Source organism: Macaca thibetana, chromosome 4, assembly GCF_024542745.1.
Source record: "Macaca thibetana thibetana isolate TM-01 chromosome 4, ASM2454274v1, whole genome shotgun sequence".
NCBI lineage: Eukaryota > Metazoa > Chordata > Mammalia > Primates > Cercopithecidae > Macaca > Macaca thibetana.
In genome coordinates, this window is record NC_065581.1 from 30913549 (window position 1) to 30925025 (window position 11477).

General features: G+C 49.4%; 1 protein-coding gene across 2 annotated transcripts; it reads left to right on the plus strand.

Annotated features, from left to right (window-relative positions):
- The first annotated feature begins 5484 nt into the window (after positions 1–5484).
- Positions 5485–11430, plus strand: GTF2H4 (general transcription factor IIH subunit 4). 2 transcript variants are annotated; one of them, XM_050788419.1, is made up of 14 exons: positions 5485–5731; positions 6354–6493; positions 6755–6859; positions 7248–7379; positions 7966–8062; positions 8154–8242; positions 8459–8570; positions 8732–8800; positions 8983–9066; positions 9313–9445; positions 9626–9756; positions 10412–10459; positions 10612–10690; positions 11144–11430. In XM_050788419.1, the coding sequence occupies exons 2-14, from the start codon at positions 6357–6359 to the stop codon at positions 11314–11316; spliced, it is 1389 nt and encodes a 462-aa protein (XP_050644376.1). In that variant the 5' UTR covers positions 5485–5731; positions 6354–6356; the 3' UTR covers positions 11317–11430. The 2 variants fall into 2 exon arrangements, with proteins under 2 accessions (XP_050644376.1, XP_050644378.1); XM_050788421.1 differs by having other exon boundaries at positions 5493–5706.
- Positions 11431–11477: the final 47 nt, after the last annotated feature.

Sequence of the window (11477 nt, forward strand, 5' to 3'; positions counted from 1 at the left end):
CCCTAATCCTTCATTTCAAATCCAGCAGTGGCTTTTCATTACCCTTAGAATACAGAACGAAATCCTTCTGGCCAAGGTTGGCCCCCACATACCTCTCCAGCACCCTCCCTCAACTGATTGCTCTCCTCTGTGACCACTGGCCTTCTTTCAGATTCGCCCAGTGGGCCACAGTACTTCCTGCCATGTGGCCTTCAGGGCATGCTGTTCCCTCACCTGGAACAATGTTCCCTGCTGTCTGTGCCTTGTTAACTCCTGCTTGCCCTTCAGCAGTCTTTCCTGACTTCCCCAACTAGGTCAAATCCCCTACTGATAATCTCAGAGCACATGAATCTCTTCTTTGTAGCATTTATTACGTGTGTAATTTTACATATCTTTTTATACCTGCCCCTCCCACTAAACTATAAGTTGCACATGGGCAAATTCTTGGAACACAGGGCTCAATATTGGTTGAAAGAAAGAATTGTATCAAATATCTGACAGACTAACAGATTCTATGTAGTTACAGAACTAGAACTAGGATTAATAAGTGAAAGTTACAATAATGATGATAATATATTACTGAGCATCCACTATACGTCAGGTATTGAAATTACTACATATTATATCTTACTTAATACAATATATGAAGTAGTTGAAATTATTTCACAGAGAAGAAAATTCTGTTAGGTTAAATAACTTGCCCAAAGTAGCACAGTTAGTCAATGGTAAAGCCTGTGGGAAGTGGGTTTGTGGGTTCCTGGCTCTCTGTTCTTTTTTTTTTTTTCGAGATGAAGTCTTGCTCTGTCACCCAGGCTGGAGTTCAGTGGCGCTATCTCAGCTCACTGCAACCTCTGACTTCTGGGTTGAAGTGATTCTCCTGCCTCAGCCTCCTGAGTAGCTGGGATTACAGGCGCCTGTCACCATGCCCGGCTAATTTTTTTATTTTTAGTAGAGATGGGGTTTCACCATGTTGGCCAGGCTGGTCTTGAACTCCTGATCTTGTGATCCACCCTCCTTGGCCTCCCAAAGTGCTGGGATTACAGGTGTGAGCCACCGCCCCCGGCCCTGGCTCTCTGTTCTTTCTCTCCAGGATGCTGCCTGAGGGAAGGAGGTCATGAGTTCCCTAGCACAGGAATTCTCTTTTTTGAACTACCACGCCCACTAACACGCTGGCCAACATGGTGAAATCCTGTCTCTACTAAAAATACAAAAAAAAATTAGCAGGGCATGGTGGTTCACGCCTGTAATCCCAACGACTCGGAAGTCTGAGGCACAAGAATTGCTTGAATCTGGGAGACAGAAATTGCAGTGAGCTGAGATCGCGCCACTGCATTCGGCCTGGGTGACAGAGAAAGACTCTGTCCCCCCACCCCCTCCAAAAAAGCTGTGCCTATTTCACTTTTTTTTTTTTTTTTTTTTTAAATTTGAGACAGAGTCTCATTTTGTTGACCAGTCTGGAGTACAATGGTGTGATCTCAGCTAGCTGCAACCTCTGCCTCCAGGGCTCAAACAACTCTCCTGCCTCAGCCTCCCAAGTAGCTGGGCCTACAGGCATGCCTCCTCATGCCCAGCTAATTTTTGTATTTTTTGTAGAGACAGGGTTTCACCATGTTGCCCAAGCTGGTCTCAAACTTTGGTGCTCAAGCGATCTGCCTGGCTTGGCCTCCCAAAGTGCTGAGATTACAGGTGTGAGCTACTGGACCAGGCCTCAATTTTCAGCAAAGGTGTATGAGTATGCTCCTATACCCTGACGAACACTGAGGATGATAATCCTTAATTTCTTTTTTGCTAAACTTTTATATTTTAATTTTATTTATGTATTTATTTTGAGATAGAGTCTTGCTCTGTTGCCCAGGCTGGAGTGCAGTGGTGTGATCTCAGCTTACTGCAACCTCGGCCTACTGGGTTCAAGCGATTCTCCTGTCTCAGCCTCCCAAGTAGCTGGAATTACAGGCGCCAGCCACTATGCTTGGCTAATTTTTGTATTTTCAGTAGAGACGGGGTTTCACCATGTTGCCCAGGCTAGTCTTGAACTTCTGACGTCAAGTGATCCACCCGCCTCAACCTCCCAAAGTGCTGAGATTATAGGTGTGAGCCACTGCCTCCGGCCAATTTATTTTTATTTATTTATTTATTTATTTTTGAGACGGAGTTTCATTCTTGTTGCCCAGGCTGGAGTGCAATGGCACAGTCTCAGCTCACTGCAACCTCTGCCTCCCAGGTTCAAGTGATTCTCCTGCCTCAGCCTCCCAAGCAGCTGGGATTACAGGCTCCTGCCACCATGCCCGGCTAATTTTCATATTTTTAGTAGAGACAGGGTTTCACCATGCTGACCAGGCTAGTCTTGAACTCCTGACCTTAGGTGATCCACCTGCCTTGGCCTCCCAAAGTGCTGGCATTACAGGCGTGAGCCACGGCGCTTGGCCTATTTATTTATTTTTAAGAGAGAGTCTAATTCTGCGGCCAGGCTGGAGTGCAGTGGTATAATTGTAGCTCACTGCAGCCTTGAACTGCTGGACTCAAGTGATCTTCCTACCTCAGCCTCTGGAGTAGCTAGGACTACAGGTGTGTGCACACCCAGCCAATTTCTTTTTCTCTTTTCTTCTTCCTCTTCTTCTTTTTTTTTTTTTTTTTCCGAGACAAGGTCTCCTCACTCTATAGCTCAGGCTGGAGTGCAGTGACATGATCACAGCTCAGTGCAGTGTTGACCTCCTGGGTCCAAACAATCCTCCTGCCTCAGCCTCCTGAGTAGCTGGGACCACAGTACCAGGCCTGGTCAATTTTTTGCATTTTGTTTTGTTTTGTTTTGTTTTTGAGAGAGTCTCGCTCTTGTTCCCCAGGCTGGAGTGCAATGGCGCAATTTTGGCTCACTACAAACTCCGCCTCCCAGGTTCAAGCGATTCTCCTGCCTCAGCCTCCTGAGTAGCTGGGATTACAGGCGCCTGCCACCATGCCCGGCTAATTTTTGTATTTTTAGTGGAGATGGGGTTTCACCATGTTGGCCAGGCTGGTCTTGAACTCCTGACCTTGGGTGATCCACCCGCCTCGGCCTCCCAAAGTGTTGGGATTATAGGCGTGAGCCACTGCGCCCAATTTTTTTATTTTTAAAACATTTCTGACATTTTGTTTAACTTTCTTTTTGCTTTGGTCAGTCTTTCTTTCTCTTTCCTTCTTTCCCCCTAACTACCCTTCCCTTCCTCTCCCCTCCCCAGTTCTCCCCTGTCCTTTCCTTTCTTCCCCTCTCCTTTTGCGACAGGGTCTCACACTGTTGCTCAGGCTGGAGTGCAGTGGTGCTATCACTACTCACTGCAGCCTCAATCCTTGGGCCCAAGTGATCCTTCTACCTCAGCCTCTTGAGTAGTTGGGACTGCAGGAGTACACCACTACACCCAACTAATTTTTGTTTTGTTTTGTTTTTGAAGAGATGGAGTTTCTGTATGATGACCAGGCTGGTCTGGAACTCCTGAGTTAAAGTGACCCACCTGCTTTGGCCTCCCAAAGTGTTGGGATTACAGGCCTGAGCCACCCTGCCAGGCCTCTTTCTTTTCTTTTTCTTTCATTATTTCTTTTATTTTTTTAGCTGCTCCTTGCTGAGCAGGGCTAAGGAGTAAGCAGTGGTCTGCCCCAATGTTTCCATTATGTTTCTTTTTCTTATTGCTTTGTAACAGCTTTTTGTATTTTGTTTATTTCATCAATCATTTCTTCCTAGATTGTAAATTGTCTTTCAACCTTACCTAAAGTTTGCCATAAAGAAGCTTTGTCAATTTTTAGCTGTTCTTTGAAGATTTTAAAACATTAATTGCTAAAAAAAAAAAAAAACAGGGACAACAGAAAACATGGGTGGGCTACAAAGTATAACAAAGTCTTACGTAGTCATCACCATTTTGATCTCTGGTCTCTTGCAAATGTGCTTCAAACCCCAGCTTGGGCACTTTCTGTCTGATTGTAGGGATTTTTTTTTTTCTTTTTTTTTTTTTTTTTAAGAGATGGGGGTCTCAGGCTGGGTGCAGTGGCTCACGCCTGTAATCCCAACACTTTGGGAAGCTGAGGCAGGTGGATCACCTGAGGTTAGGAGTTTGAGACTAGCCTGGCCAACATGGTGAAACCCTGAGACCAGCCTGGTCAACATGGTGAAACCCTATCTCTACTAAAAATACAAGAATTAGCCGGGCGTGGTGGTGCGTACCTGTAGTCCCACAGTTACTTGGGAGGCTGACGTAAAAGAATCACTTGAACCCAGGAGGCTGAGGTTGCCATGAGCTGAGATCATGCCACTGCACTCCAGCCTGGGCGACAGAGTGAGAGACTCCGTTTCAAAAAGAGAGAGAGAGAGAGAGAGAGAGAGGGAGAGAGCGCGCGATAGGGGTCTCACTCTGTCGCCCAGACTGGCGTGATCATAGCTCACTGTAGCCTCAAACTCCTAGTCTTCAGCGATCCTCCTGCCTCAGCCTCCCAAGCAGCTGGGGTCACGGGTCTGAGCCACCTCGCCAGGCTGCAGGCAAATTTCTTAATCTCGCCAGGCTCCAGTCTTCCAGTCTATAAAATGGGAATAACAAAATTTGCTTATAGGAATTTGCGGAAATGTGTAGTTCTGGGTTTGGGTGAAGACCTCTGCCTTTCTCTGTAGTAGGTTCATAAATCAAATCACAGCAGTCAGTGTCCTAAAAACTGACTTTATCTGGGTTTTCTAAGTAGACGGTTTGAGGAGTGGTGGAGAAAAAATTTGAGAAGAAATTAAGATTTATTGAGTACTTACCGCCAAGTAAGGTGCACTGGATCATGTTAATCGTTAACTCGTGGAAACTCTTCGGAGTGTGTACGCTTTCTTTCTTTTTCTTTTTTCTTTTTTTTTTTTTTTTGAGATGGAGTTTCGCTCTTGTCGCCCAGGCTGGTGTGTAAGGGCATTGTCTTGGCTCGCTGCAACCTCCGCCTCTAGGGTTCAAGCGATTCACCTGCCTCAGCCTCCCGAGTAGCTGGGATTACAGGTGCCCGCCACCACGCCCGGCTAATTTTTGTATTTTTAGTAAAGACGGGATTTCACCATATTGGCCAGGCTGGTCTCGAACTCCTGACCTCGGGTGATTCGCCCGCCTCGGCCTCCCAAAGTGCAGGGATTACAGCAGTGAGTCACCGCGTCCGGCCCGGAGTGTGCATTATCCCAATTTTACGGGGAGTAATTGTGCTCACGGAATCCAGTTTTGTGGTCCCTAAGTCTAATCGGTTCACCACCAAGTCGCCACAGCGCGCCTCCGCACGGAAGCCCTCCAGGCACTTCTACTTTCCCCGACCCGCCTCCCGCTCCATCGGGTTACATGCGCCGTTAGCAGCGTGGGCGGAGTTGGTTCTGGCAGAACCAACTGGTCCGGCTTCTGGTGTCTCCCGCTCTCTCAATTAAAAGCCGGCTCCTTGCCTTTCGGCTTCCCCACCGTGCCTTTCGGGATTTGTAGTCAGACGCACTTCAGCCGGCTCTAAGGAGAGCAAAGACAAGACTCCAATTCCCAGCATCCCCCGCGCCGGGAGTGTGCATCGTCTATTCTAATCCTCTTCACTTTTCCACTCCTCCCCTTACCTCCCTTCTCTTCTGAATTCTCCATTCTGGGCTCTTGCCTGTGAAATCTTTCGTCGCTTTCCCCATCTTTTCTTCGCATTTTTTCACCATCTTTCCCTCAGTTTCCAGGAGCCAATGCGAGACTTTGGCTCCGATTAAGCGACGGCCCGAGACTCGGGGTGCGCGAGGAGGATCGACAGAGTGGTGAGGGGACCTAGGAGGGCGGGAGTGGGAGAGGTATGAGAGAGACAGGTGAGTGAGAGGCGAGGAGTGGGAGGAAGGCAGGGAGAAGCTAGGAGATCGGAAGGCGTGGGTCAGGGTGAATGGCGTGAACTAGACTTGGGAAGGGAAAAGAGGTGGCTTTAGATTTGGGAAGCATGGAGGGGAGAGGTTACCGCCGTACTTAGCAGAAGTGGGCTAAGAGATAGAAGATAGGAAGTTCGGGTAGATTTGGAGCTTATAGACTGATCTGACCAGGAGGGATGGAAGAGAGAGGTGTGGGCTCAATTTTCTTTGTCTCTGTTTAGCCGAAGATGAGACAAGTCATTGAAATACAAAATGATCTTGCAAACACAGGACAGTTGACAATTCTGTCACTTGGAGCAGAGGAAAGACTGGAGTTGAAGGGCAGAAACAGGGTGAGGAGGCAAGAAAGGGACGGAGATTGGTCAGGTTTTTGAGAAACCAGAGGAATTGAGTGTCATGGGAAAGGAGGCCACAGAAAAGGTGGGGTTATTGTGGGGACTCATGGATCTGGAATCAGAAAGGTCAGGGGTGACACTGGCATGGATGGTGGGGGTGCGCTTCTGATGTTTGCATTCCTCAGGTGATGGAGAGCACCCCTTCAAGGGGACTGAACCGAGTACACCTACAATGCAGGAATCTGCAGGAATTCTTAGGGGGCCTGAGCCCTGGGGTATTGGACCGATTATATGGGCACCCTGCCACTTGTCTGGCTGTCTTCAGGTGAGGATCCCCTTCATGGCAGGGAAATGTAATGGGGTCTGCGGACTGGAATAAAATATAACAGGTAAAAGTGTAGCAGGCTGGGGTAGGGGTGGGGACTCGGGGTGCGGCTTGGAAATTGCTCCAAAGTGTGGGGGCCAAAACAGCAGGACTGGTAAAGTTGTGGTGGAGTGAGATGAGATGTTTGAGAGTTAATTGAGGGCAGAGATGCAGATACAATGCAGCTTCTGATATTAACCTTTGACCTCTGTCCCTGTTCAGGGAGCTCCCATCCTTGGCTAAGAACTGGGTGATGCGGATGCTCTTTCTGGAGCAGCCTTTGCCACAAGCTGCTGTAGCCCTGTGGGTAAAGAAGGAATTCAGCAAGTAAGTCTCAGCCAGATACAAATTTCTCAACAGCTACATTTCCCAAACTACTGTTCCTTGGAGCACTTCCAGGACGTATTAATAGGTATATCACAAAACTTAAAAATAAATACATTTGGGAAACTCTGCATACTGCCTTTTCCCTTTTATTTATTTCCCAGCTGACCTCTTGCTTTCAGATGTATCTTCCCTCTTACAGAGTTATGTGTGATATCTGTAATAAGGCTCTGATAGGTAATGCAGTAAAGAATTTGTCTTCAGATACTAATATCACTCTGTGGAACAGTGTTCCAAGGATCAGCAAGTTCAGAACAGGCAGAGAGGTGGCTTTTATGGTCCTCCTTTTTGTTCTCCAAATACCCTGCTCACCTCTCTGCTTCTGTTCCAGGGCTCAGGAGGAAAGTACAGGGCTGCTGAGCGGCCTCCGGATCTGGCACACCCAGCTGCTCCCAGGCGGGCTCCAGGGCCTCATCCTCAACCCCATTTTCCGCCAGAACCTCCGCATTGCCCTTCTGGGTGGGTATGTCACTTCTCTCTCTTCCTAAGCTAGGGCAGGGGAACTGCTGCTTATTAAACCGCTAATTACAGTTTGGGAGGGGGAGCTCCTGGGGGCCTCCCCGGAACCTTGTGGTCTCCACGTTGGGAGCTCCTTTAGGAGTAAGTTGGATCAGCTGCAGTGTGTGGTGTAGGAAATGTCCCCCACTCATGGCCCCTGAGGATAAGGGTGGAAAGATGGCAGAAGGGTGGCAAGGAACACAGACAGGGTTCCTTACTCTTTTTTTGTTGTTTTGTTTTGTGTGTTTTTGAGACAGAGTCTCGCTCTGTCACCCAGGCAGAGTGCAGTGGTGCGATCTTGGCTCAATGCAGCCTCCACCTCCTGGGTTCAAGTGATTCTCCTGCCTCAGCCTCCTGAGTGACTGGGATTACAGGCAACCACCAGCTAATTTTTTGTATTTTTTGTAGAGATGGGGTTTCACCATGTTGGCCAGTCTGGTCTCAAACTCCTGACCTCAAGTGATCCGCCCATCTTGGCCTCCCAAAGTACAGGGATTACAGGTGTGAGCTCCTGGCCAGGGTTCCTTACTCTTGGCCCATCCTGGCCTTAGGGGGAAGGCCTGGTCTGATGACACAAGTCAGCTGGGACCAGACAAGCATGCCCGGGATGTTCCCTCCCTTGACAAGTATGCCGAGGAGCGATGGGAGGTAAGCACTTGGGACTGTGTGTGTCTCTGCTTGTGCTTCTACTTCCCATGGCCCTTGGGGCATGGTCTCCCTGTTCTCTTCTGTTCTTCAGGTGGTCTTGCACTTCATGGTGGGCTCCCCCAGTGCAGCTGTCAGCCAGGACTTGGCTCAGCTCCTCAGCCAGGCTGGGCTCATGAAGAGGTGAGGAAACCGGAGGTATAGCAGCTCTCTGCAGTGCCATCTCCTTGGGTCCCTAAGAAATGGTATCTGCGGCTAGTCAAGCTCAGAGGACATTAGCTGGAAAAGGCAAGCTGAGTAGAATACAGCCAGAGATACAAAGAAAAAATGTGAGCGGACAAGTGGGGGTAGTAGTCTTTCTCTGCATATCACCGTCATTGTCCCGGTCTTTGTCTGTAGTACTGAACCTGGAGAGCCGCCCTGCATTACTTCCGCTGGCTTCCAGTTCCTGTTGCTGGACACGCCGGCTCAGCTCTGGTACTTTATGTTGCAGTATTTGCAGACAGCCCAGGTGAGGACGCCGGGGCCACTTGCCAGCATGCTCTGCTCCTCTCAGGTCTCACTGAGAGATTCCTGCCTACAGACTGTTCCCTGATTTTCTCTTCTCTGTCCCTTTCTTCCCATTGTCTCCCTCCCATCCCTCCTCCTTTGTCTCTGCCTCTTTCTCCCTAGAGCCGGGGCATGGACCTAGTAGAGATTCTCTCCTTCCTCTTCCAGCTCAGCTTCTCTACTCTGGGCAAGGTAAGCAGGGGGCTGAAGGGTATAGAGATGGGAAGGAAAAAGCAAATTGTGGGGCAGTAGAGTGAGAAGATAAGAATGAACACAGAACGAGCAGAGGTGGATGGAGAAAGACAGAATGAATGATGGGGTTGGGGGTGGGTGGGTTGTGTTTTGGACCCCAGCTGGAAACCTCTGTTCCTCAGGATTACTCTGTGGAAGGTATGAGTGATTCTCTGTTGAACTTCCTGCAACATCTGCGTGAGTTTGGGCTTGTTTTCCAGAGGAAGGTATGAGCGCCTAGATGAGTGGCTTCCAGGGAAGAAACAGGGTGGTGTGTTGCCTTCGCCTTTAAAAAGGAGTGGGGTCCCGGGGAAGTAGCAGGAAGCAGTTGCCAGAACTGAATACTTGGGTCTCTTGGGGGAGAGAAGTTGGAGGTTGAGGTTCTGCATCTTGGGAGGGATCTGATATTTCAGGCAGGAAGATGTAAGGCAGTGAATTCTGAGACAAGGCATCTGCCTTTCTATCCTTTCCAGAGGAAATCTCGGCGTTACTACCCCACGCGCCTGGCCATCAATCTCTCGTCAGGTGTCTCTGGAGCTGGGGGCACTGTGCATCAGCCAGGCTTCATTGTGGTGGAAACCAATTACCGACTGTATGCCTACACGGGTGAGGCGGGACAGAGTGCCCCGGAAGAGAAGGTTGGGGGTGAAGGAATGCCAGTTTCTGTTCATGTTTACCTGGCAGTTTTCAGAGCTCTCTGACATTTCTCATGACACTTGAAAGAAGGGCTTGAGGGAGTCTGGGTGTGGGGGTGGCCTCCTCATCCTCTTTCTATCCCTGGCTCAGAGTCGGAGCTGCAGATTGCCCTCATTGCCCTCTTCTCTGAGATGCTCTATCGGTTCCCCAACATGGTGGTGGCGCAGGTGACCCGGGAGAGTGTGCAGCAGGCAATCGCCAGTGGCATCACAGCCCAGCAGGTATTCCCACTTGGGAGAGGTAGAGCAGGAAGACAGGCTGCACTTGGGCTGTGGGGCACAGAGGGTCACATTATGGAAGGCTAGCTCTGAGTCTGTTATAATAGGTGGTGGTGAGTTGTCTGTGTTTGAAAAGAAATGAAGGCTTTGGGTGTGAGAACAGGTAGACTCTTGAGGGGAAAGAAACATGGAGGGAGGAGGTATGGCTGTGGATTTGTGCCTTGGCACCACCACCTCCTAACTGCGTAAACTAGACATAGTTGTTTTGCTTCTGTGAGCCTCAGTTTCCTCATCTAGTAAGTGACAGTTCTTACCTCAGGGTTGCAGGGATAATTCATTGGAAGAATAGGGGTAAAGCATTGAGCTCAGCACCTGTCATGCAATAAGTGCTTAAAAAAAAAAAGTAGCTTTTGCTATTTTAAAGAAAGAAAAACAAAACATTACTGGAAAGGGTGAATGTGCCAGAAAAGGAATATCCCAAGTTGCTGGGAGCAGCAACTTGGGATAACAGCTGAACTGTTGGTAGATGGGTAGAGTTGATGACAGGAGTTAGGAGTTTTTAGAATAAGCTGATGTTCCAGTGACATTAGGTGACAGCTCAGATGGCTTTCCTGCCTTCTTGCTGGAGCCCTCATGCCATTCTTGTCTGTTTTCCTAGATAATCCATTTCCTAAGGACAAGGGCCCACCCAGTGATGCTCAAACAGGTACAGACAGGCTCCAAGATGTCAGAGGCTGGCAGCTGGTGATGAGATGATGGAAAAGAAAAAGGGGCATCCAAATCTGGGGAAGAAGCGGAGGGCCGGGTTGTCTGGGGCAGTATTCCTGAGTCCCTACAGCCAACCCTTGCTCCTTGCAGACACCTGTGCTGCCCCCCACCATCACAGACCAGATCCGGCTCTGGGAGCTGGAAAGGGACAGACTCCGGTTCACTGAGGGTGAGTAGCTTCTGGTGGCCAAGTCTTGGTCACTGGCCAGAGAAAGGGCAGACAATTCAGTCTTGATAAAGTGTAAAAGCTTTTCATGCATTTTATTTTTTACTTCATGGACTAGGAGAGAAAAGCTGGCAAGACAGTTTTTTTGTTTGTTTGTTTTGGGGTGAGTCAGTAGTAAACAAATCGTCCCAAATCAATGCACTTTGGATTTGGCTAGGAGAGGGAATAATTCACAGTAATTTGTATTAGGCCTTTCTGAATATGGCCGGATCACACTGGTGTTAAGATGAACCCCTGAGCCGACAAGCATAGAGAATTAGTTTCTAAAATCGCGGTGAGGGCGAGCCCAGACCGCGTCCAGGGCTGCCATGAAGGAGCTGGGGGGATTCCCAACAGGAGCTCCGAGCTTCACTTTCTCGTCTTCTCCCCGCGCCCCTCCCGTCCTGCCAACCCCAGGTGTCCTGTATAACCAGTTCCTGTCGCAAGTGGACTTTGAGCTGCTGCTGGCCCACGCGCGGGAGCTGGGCGTGCTCGTGTTCGAGAACTCGGCCAAGCGGCTCATGGTGGTGACCCCGGCCGGGCACAGCGACGTCAAGCGCTTTTGGAAGCGGCAGAAACACAGCTCCTGAGAGCGCGGGACTTGGACCTCGGCGGGCGGGACCGGGCGGGGCGGGGCCTCAGAACTCAGGTGTTTTTTATTTACGCGTCAGGGCTTTTCTTGTCTAATAAAGTTGTGATAGCTAGCAGTGCGGTCCCGGGCGCCTCCCGGTGGGGTTTGCATTCGCGGCGG

Excerpts from the sequence above, each read along its gene's own strand:
- GTF2H4 (XM_050788419.1), top strand. The coding sequence starts at position 6,357 with ATGGAGAGCACCCCTTCAAGGGGACTGAACCGAGTACACCTACAATGC. Across the intron at positions 6,860-7,247 it reads GTAAAGAAGGAATTCAGCAA|GGCTCAGGAGGAAAGTACAG; the intron begins GTAAGTCTCAGC and ends CTTCTGTTCCAG. Across the intron at positions 10,691-11,143 it reads CAGACTCCGGTTCACTGAGG|GTGTCCTGTATAACCAGTTC; the intron begins GTGAGTAGCTTC and ends TGCCAACCCCAG.